Source organism: Egretta garzetta, unplaced genomic scaffold (assembly GCF_000687185.1).
Source record: "Egretta garzetta isolate BGI_Z169 unplaced genomic scaffold, ASM68718v1 scaffold16, whole genome shotgun sequence".
NCBI lineage: Eukaryota > Metazoa > Chordata > Aves > Pelecaniformes > Ardeidae > Egretta > Egretta garzetta.
In genome coordinates, this window is record NW_009260022.1 from 3,138,531 (window position 1) to 3,147,403 (window position 8,873).

Genomic DNA, 8,873 nt, shown 5'->3' on the forward strand with positions numbered 1-8,873 from the left:
GGGAAAGATAATACCTTAAGACCTTCTTTAGACAGTGAAATTCAAGGAGAAAAAGCATTAATTCACCTGGTCTTCCCTTTAATACCACTCTGCTCCACTTGCTGGTTTTCTTCCAAGGGTCTATTTGGTTCATACAACTACATTCAATCCACTTAGTGCTCGTGACCTGTATTTAACTCTGCTGCATCTGTGATGTATCTGATGCTACATCTTCTCTTGCCCAAAACCTCAACTGCTTTTCCCTTCATTGTATGAAAGATATTACCTCTTTCTCTAAACAACATTCAGTTTACAACTGCAGAAAATCTGGCCCAGGTTCCTAAAGACTCAAGATTTAATAGTTCAAAGTAGGGCGCAAAGACTTTTGAAGAAACAATTCAAATCAGTAACAGGATCTCCTGGATAGTACACATTCTCTGCAACTTACTATATTCTCATTTGTCTCAACCAGCTTACGGTAATTATTAGAGGCTAAGTTTACTCAAATAGGATCGCATATTTGTAAATAAGCCAAAAATTATATTGGCAGGGTTGAAATGCCCTTCTATGAAATTCCTAAATTGACTCAATTACTTCTGGGTCAAGCTGGGATAGTCCAAAATCTGTAATAGCTAATTATATATAGTGTATATGCATTTGTGTGCAAGTGGCACACTCTCCACTCCCAACTTACTGGATATTATATTGTTTTCCATACTCAATGGAAGTAGTTTACCTAGAGAATACAACTTCTTAGTAGTACAAAAAAAATTACTTTTTGAGTAGATGAGAATTTCTGCATTTCATTTTCTGCATCGTCTTCAGTATTACCAATACTTGCTGACTGCTAAAGTCTTCTGCCATGCGCGCTGCAGTTACCAGCAACCTAAAGAAAAAAAGACAAGATATATTTTCCAAAGAAATCCTTCTTCTAAATGGTTGATCTGTGCAGCAGAGACAAAGAGATGTGAGCGTGTCAGATCAGTACATATTGCTCTGATGCTAGAAACCAGTGAGGCTACTTTCAGACTTGTTGGATAAGAAGTAGGGAAGGTAGTCTAAGACACTAAACAATTAATGATCAATTGGCAAGCTACAAATAACAGAATCAGACATGATTCTGGGACAAATAAAGACAATTATTTTTTCTACCTCACACTGATTTTTACCAAAAATAAAATAAATTTCAAAAAAAATCTAGGAAAAGCTTTTGGAACTAAGTCAGCTATGGCAAAATGAACACACGCTTGTGATATATCCAGATCTCTGAGTAGAGGCAAATAAAGAGAAGTCTGAAAATATGACTAATCGTAATTAATACAGCAAATTCTGCCTCAAACTGCAGACTTAGAGAGCTCCATGACTAACACCACCCCCAAATATGATTTTGTAGCACAAGAAAAACAGGCAGAGAAAAATCTGCCACACAGTACTATGCTCTAATGGCTACATAAATGCTGAAGTGTTCCCTGCTGATGACCTTTCATATAGAATAGGATGTACAGCAAACTAAGATAGGACAAGACTCAGGCTGTTTCAGCCACTGCCAGTCTTAAAAAGGAAAAAGCAACACATACCACTGCATATATTTCCCAGGGGAAAGACAGAAAGTTTTTTACTACCATCCACTGTGAAAGGAAGGCTGTAGTCCAAGAGACAGAGCTACAAGATGGCCTCACACAGCAGCATTCACATATGCCTTGATTACTGCATCCAGCTTTCTATGCAACTGTTTTAAGACAAACTGCTATGACAGTGTTTCCATAATGAAGTAATACATTGCTACAAAGTTACAACTGGGAAACCCAACCCTCAGCTCACAGACAGGCTCAGAAATTCCTCCAAACGCTGGTACATTTTTAATTTCTGTGCAAGACTACGGATATATCATAAATAAGACAAAACTGTTAATAAACTTACCTTTCTCTTACCTTGGATCCTGCCATAGGCCCAAGAGTAAAAAATAATTTTGCAAAGGTTTCAGGATCATAATAATCATCTATAGTTTCAGACAGCAACTGTTTAGCAACCAAGCGGAATTCAACATTGTCAAAACCCATCTGCTCGTATAGTCCAAAAATAAGACTGATACTGTGTATATCAAGACAGGGGGCACTTTTAAGGAAAGTCTTGTTACATTTTTCTAGCAATGGATGATATCTCAGTTTAACATTTTGAAGAAACTGTAGTATTCTTTTGGCATAGTTGAAGTGGACTTCATCCTTTTCTTCCAAGAGCTGTCCAGCCTTCTGTAGTAATCGATCTCGAAAACTCTGTGAGATAACATCAGATATGCTGACCATCAAAACCGACAGGATCCTAAAAAATTCAAAAGATTTTACACTTATACATTGAACATAAGAAATCTAAAATTCATTACTTAAATAAAGTACGCAAAGAAAGGAATGTTAGTCAGGGTCTTGCTGGCTTCTGCGTAAAAAGGAATTTTGAATCTAATGCAGAAAAAAAACAGATGAGCAAACCCCATTTTTCCTACTAAAGTCAAAATTCTGCTTTCAGTGAATTTCTGAAACAGTTGGGGCTTTTCAACCATCCTTTGCAAAGTTGTATGCAATGAAAGTGTTTGCCGAAGGCAAGACCCTGACTTACCTGATTCAAATTTGCAAAAAGTTCTTTAACATTCAATGGAAACTATAGAAACCCAAACAATTCTCAAGTGATAGAATGGGGAGAAGAGTCATTGCCACTGCCAAAGAAAGAATCCCTTCCTATGGGAATAAAACTTGTGACTAGAGGGAGAGTCATTTCTGTAAAGAAATGCAGTCCCATTCAAAGAGTTTAATAAGCAGGCTCCTCACATCTGCAAAAATAAGTGTTGGACTGCTGGTGATGTATAAAGCAGAAAAAAAGGAAGAGCAGCCTTTGCTGTAATGGCCTGGGGGGAACAGAGGCAAGAAAGAAGCTTGGACTTCATTGACTAGGGCCAGGTTTTAAGTAATTTTAATATTAGAGTAATGCACTAGACATGCTAAGAAGAGAATTGATTAATTCAACTTGACAAAAAAAAAAAAAAAGCTCTGAAAATAAATAAAAATAACATTGCTTTAAGACTCCTTCTTGCTATTCACAATAGGAAACTAAATCCATGTCATAGTAGAGAAACTATCAATGTGAAGGAAGAAAAGCATCTTCCGGTGAGTCAATAGCCTCTAAATTCTCAAAAAAGGCCATGTAAAATTTAGAATCAGGATAAAGCAGATTCTGCTGGTTTTCCACTGTAAGTAGAACGTTAGTTTAAATTAAGTGCTTAAATTGGTTATAAAGAAATTCTTCACAAAATCATTGGGAAAATGCCTTCGCCTAAGCACACCTACCCTTGAAAATTAATGCTTGAATACAAATCACCTCTTTCCCACAAACTCCAAACCAAAGAAAAGCAACCTCCAGTTGAGAAAAAGGGTAAGCGTTCAGCAAGGCAGCCAAGTAATTCTGACATATTGCTTTGCCTGCTACTCAGTTTCATTCTGACACTTACCTTATATCTTGTATAGAATCCAGTTTCATGTCCACAATGTGAGCTATTTTGCCAATTACGGGACTGAAATGTCTGCGTTGCTTGTATAAACACAATGCAAATTTAGACAGAGCTGGAAAACTAAGCCTGTCAAGACATCAAAGACAGACAGACGGAATATTTACCTTTTATTTCTAGTGAATAACTAAAGACAAAAATCTACTTTAACAATTATATAAAAGACAAAGTTATATGCAAATTGCAAAACAAGGAAACAAAATATCTTAAGCATTTTCTATTTGGTCACCTATAGCAATACGTTGGACTTCACCAAAACACCCAGGTATTTCATATTAAAGCATACTTACTGTGCACATGGAGCTCTACAAAAATCAGAAGTTCTTCAATTAACCAGACCAGTGAAAGAAATCTATAAAGATTACATCCCCAAGCAATGATGTGAAATAGCTAAAATGAATGCGAATAATTTATTACCTGAATGTCATTTTGCGTACAAGCTACACTGAATGTATTTACTTGTCAAGATGCCCCAGCTGTTAAGCTGGGAGAGGCAATTCTATGATGCTGGTGCCAAGACTGACACTAGCTTTTGCCATTAACCTGAGATTAAAGAAGGAAAATTACAATATATAAAAAAATAAAATCAAAACAATGCAACAAAAACCAACAACAAACCACACAAAGGGAAAATGTTGATGTTTTAATACAAAAGGTTTTTACTAAAATTGAGATGAGCATGGTTCTAACAACCATTTAAGAGCTGGACAACAAGCACTAAGGTAAAACTGTAAATATTAAAACCTGCAATTTACTTCAAACACAAATCTACACAGACAATATATTTCAAAATCTTAAGTGTTGGTCCCTGTTGTTGCAGTATCTGAATCTCTCATGCATTTGTATACTGAAGTCCATCAATACTCAAAGCTTCCACATGTATAAATAATTTCCAAAATGTTCAAAAATAAAACTGACATTTAAAATACTCACATAATGTTTTAAACATCTTGTAAATACTCTTTGAGAACTCTGTGTAGCCTCACATGGAGCAAATCACACTTGCAACTTATAGCACTTGCCTTTCTAATCTTTTCCACGCTTCTGAAACAAGCACTTCTGCTAGAGAATTGTGGTCTTCAACATTGAGCCTTCAGAAGAAAGACATAATAGTTTGAAAGGAAATGTCTTCTTTATAAATTTTGAAGCAAATTTCATTATTATTTATCATGTTTTACTTTATATCACTCCCTCCGTTCAAACATATTATAAACATCTGTATATCAATAATCCTAACTCCATTTACTGGGAATGCAAAACAGATCAGCTCTGCCTGCATCTCAAAAACTGAGGCACAGAACGTGTGTGTCTGTGTCATGCAGTCAAGAGCACAGAAGCTAGGACAGGGCAGTCTCCTAATCTCTTAATACGATGGCTTTGTAGTCAAAATTGCACATTTTTTTATCGTCAAATACAAAATGTGGAATTCAACATAATGCTGCTTACCTCAGAATACTATATAGGGTGTCCACTATGGCCTCATCTTCCATTTGTTCCACCTTGTTTTCTGCTAAAATGCAAAGGGTGAGAAACTGGGAGTGATTTCTTATATAGTCACTAGTCCTTAAGAAAAGTGGCCTCTTCTTTTGCAATTGCCACAGCATGTTCAATGCAATTCCCACGTGTTTTTCAGAAAGCCCGGCCTTGTTCCTTCCAACAAGGCTGAACACTTCATCTTCATGGGTGCAGCTGTTTATCTGGCTCAAAAGCAGATCACTGCTCAGAGTCCGAACTTGGTAATGTCTCAGCGTAAACAAGCAAACCTGCCTCAAACAAAGCATTTTGCTATGCCTACCAGCTATCTTTAAAGTGTCCAGAAAGAGTCTTCTTTCACTTTTCACAATAAACCATGTCGTTACAAAGAACAAACTCAAGTATTTGCAAAACAGAAGATAATCTTTCTTTCATCCTGCATGGTCACTGTATTCAGAAGAATTCAGTTCTGAGGTACCTGTAATGATATAGAATTAAAGCAGTTAAGTACAGTCATAAGTACTAGCTAAAAATCAATGCCTCTACCTTTTAACATTCTGAGTAAGGCAAGCTTGAGAAGAACCTAGAGCTTGAACTCTTCTCAGAGAAGCTCCCAACAATGAACACTGACATGCTCACAACCACTAAGAAAAGTCAGTCCACTTGGTAAGTTTTCAAAATTAGAAACCTGCCTTTAAAAGGCACATGTGCTATCATGCTACTACTGAGAAGGCAAAGCTGAGCTTTTTAACATGCAAGTGCTGCATGACTAAGTCAAGTGAGGCTTGCTCTAACTAGGCCACTCCATAATCCCAAATTGGGGTCCAGGAACTGCCAGAAAATACAGCTATTGGTGGTAAAAGGAAGTGAGACGGCAAGAGCTCCTGAGCTGGCATCACTGGATTCTTCTGGCTCTATATGTGCATCCATCCCACAGTGGTATCTGCTGTACCCCATCTATGAGCCTCACCCAGAGTTTCCTTTCCACTCTGCTCTCTTTAGTATGTGGTCTATGTCTTGTAAACACATAAAGATTTCGGTATATGGCTTCTAGTCAGGAAGGTTGACCACTGTTGTAATGTACGATCGATCAGTCACAATGCGTCAGCTGAAATCACCTGCTGCACAAAAGAAAAGCAATCTAATTCCCCAAATTATAGTGGAAGCAACAGCCTTATCTATTGAAATCTGGTATTAATTTGTTTTCTTAACATATCCCCCTACTGGTACACAGTGCTAACAACTACGTATTCTACAACCTACAGAACGGGTTCCAAGCTGTGGAACACAAACCATAGGTGGTAAATGCCATGGTACACCAAAAAAGACCCATCAAATTCCTTTAACTCAGAGATCATGGAAAAGTCTAGAAGGTTTGCTTTAGGAGACATAATCATTAACAACAAAAACTATCAACTTATTGTACCTTCAGCAATCTTGAATGCTCTTCAACTTATCAATAGGCATGATTCCATCAGTGTAATATCAAGGCGATGTCAGCAGCACGCACTGGGTCTACTGAGAAGGAAAAAAACTTCACTTTTAGTCTTCTGATTCTCTCCCCTATCAGAGGGGGAGTGAGGGAGTGGCTTCGTAGTGCTTAGTTGCCGGCTAGGCTTAAACCACACCTTATTTGAGCAGTCTATGTAAGGTACTAAAATCATTCAACAAATTTGGATGTAGCTGGATTTCTTTTGATGTCTGCACAATCAGCTTCAGAGAATAAAGTCAAATGTCATATTGTCCTACACTGCCGCCAATGACCCTGGGGAAGACACAAGGAAAGCTAAAATGAAGTAATTTTAATTTACCATCTGTTATGTTTTCTTCCCCATGCAAAATGAAAGCATACACAAATAAAAGGTACAAATTTTCCAGTTATTATGTATTAAGTAACTTCTATAATAATGATTTGCTTTATAGCCCCTTTTCAGAGATTACTTTTACCGCTTCTATTTGTTCCATACAATAGCTGTCCTTACAAAGAATTTATTACACTTCATCACTGAGAAAAGTTGTGTGACATTATTTCTTCCAAGTAAACTGCATAAAAAGTATTTTTGGCTTTTCCCTCCTAGTACACAGCCACATGCTTTTAGAAGTAACTATGACTTCTTATAAGATCTTATAATGTGTATTAAATAAGCTAAAATACAGACCAAAGGTTGGTCAAGTCACAATCTCGTAATCTTCCACAAAGCCTCAAGTACTAAATTAACCACACTTACCAGACCATTTGACAATTTTTTACCCCACAGATTTTCCAGTTAATTAAAAATACTTTTTCTGTTCCCTTCTGCCATGTAGATGCATGTAGATGGAGCAAATCAGATACAGTGACAATAATTAAAAGCAGACTGTTCCACCAACAGCTTCTAAGCAGAAGCCACAATACAGAGTTATCAGAATTACTGAACTATACAAACTGCCCAGTTTAGAGAAAGAAAAAAAGCATTTCCCCTCTAATGATGTGACAGTAAAGTACAGCTTGAAAACCAGCAAAAATTTTTAATCTTTTTGTATGACCATGTCCAGAGTCCTAGCTACAAATGAACAGGTTTTTTTTTCTTAATCCTGTTTTAGAGAACTAAGCATCAGACAAATATCTTTAAGAGAATACTGACATAGAATCATAGAATCATTTAGGTTGGAAAAGACCTTTAAGATCAAGTCCAACCATTAACCTAGCACTACCAAGTCCAGCACTAAACCGTGTCCCTAAGCACCACATCTACATGTCTTTTAAATACCTCCAGGGATAGGGTCTCAACCACTTCCCACGGCACGCTGTTCCAATGCTTGACAACCCTTTCAGTGAAGAAATTTTTCCTAGTAACCAATCTAAACCTCCCCTGGTACAACTTGAGGCTATTTCCTCTTGTCCTGTTCCTTGTTACTTGGCAGAAGAGACCAACACCCACCTCACTACAACCTCCTTTCAGGTAGTTGTAGAGGGCGATAAGGTCTCCCCTCAGCCTCCTTTTCTCCAGGCTAAACAACCCCAGATCCTTCAGCCACTCCTCATAAGACTTGGGCTCTAGACTCTTCACCATATATTTAAACTAGATTTTAAGATTTCAGGTACTGTATTATAGAACATTAAGCAAAGGCTTTTTATTAGTGTATTTTTGCCTTGCTTACTCTTCCTCTATTTTCGTATGTCCACCCAATAGAAAAAATAGTTACAATATCAATTCACACTTACTCCCCACAGTACTGGCAAGCTAAGCTGCCAGAAGACAGGAAGTAGATACCTGAAGAGAATATAAAAAACTTCAGGCTCAAATAATTTCCTTGTAAGCCCAGGTAACACATCCTTTCCCCTTCTCATGCTGCAGAGGACCTTGCACACCCTACCCCAATGGCTGGGAACCAGGATCTCTATCTAAAACAGTCTGCAAGAAGTTTCCAAATACTTCTCTTTCTGGAAGGTACTTGGCAGATGCAAGTGATTTACCACAAACTTCTATGCAATTTTAAATCATAATTAATTCTAATATCTTAGGAAATCAATAGGAAACATCAGGTGTTTTGAAACTTACAAATACACGGATTAAAACCAGGAAATTTGTAACTACTTAAAGAACTATTCCTAAAGTGTTCTACTTACCATGAAAAATATACACTAAATGGACAAGAAATTCTTTAAAATCACTTCCCATCAGTTGAAACACAGTAAGAGTTTTCAAGGTTGTATTACAAACCGCAGCGAGCCAGGAAGTCTTCCACAAAGGAGAATATATGGGGCACCCACCACTCCCCAAGTATAAAAAGTATTAAAGATTTACGTAGCTAAGCGTTAAGACAACTGCTTGGGCGGTACAGGGTGGCTTTCACCCGTCTGCCAGCGGCACCTCCGTTTTCGCGA

The 8,873-nt window shown here is 37.4% G+C and overlaps 1 protein-coding gene across 1 annotated transcript in view; it reads right to left on the reverse strand.

Moving 5' to 3' along the window:
- FASTKD1 (FAST kinase domains 1) overlaps positions 1-8,873 on the reverse strand; it is a 20,827-nt gene that overhangs the window by 10,144 nt on the left and 1,810 nt on the right. The window contains exons 2-7 of the mRNA XM_009640761.2: positions 6,432-6,770; positions 4,979-5,483; positions 4,555-4,623; positions 3,476-3,601; positions 1,900-2,298; positions 755-865 (exon numbers count right to left, since the gene is read on the reverse strand). Coding sequence (XP_009639056.2) covers positions 755-865; positions 1,900-2,298; positions 3,476-3,601; positions 4,555-4,623; positions 4,979-5,313 — 1,040 coding nt within the window. The 5' untranslated portion in view covers positions 5,314-5,483; positions 6,432-6,770. The remainder of the gene's footprint in view (positions 1-754; positions 866-1,899; positions 2,299-3,475; positions 3,602-4,554; positions 4,624-4,978; positions 5,484-6,431; positions 6,771-8,873) is intronic.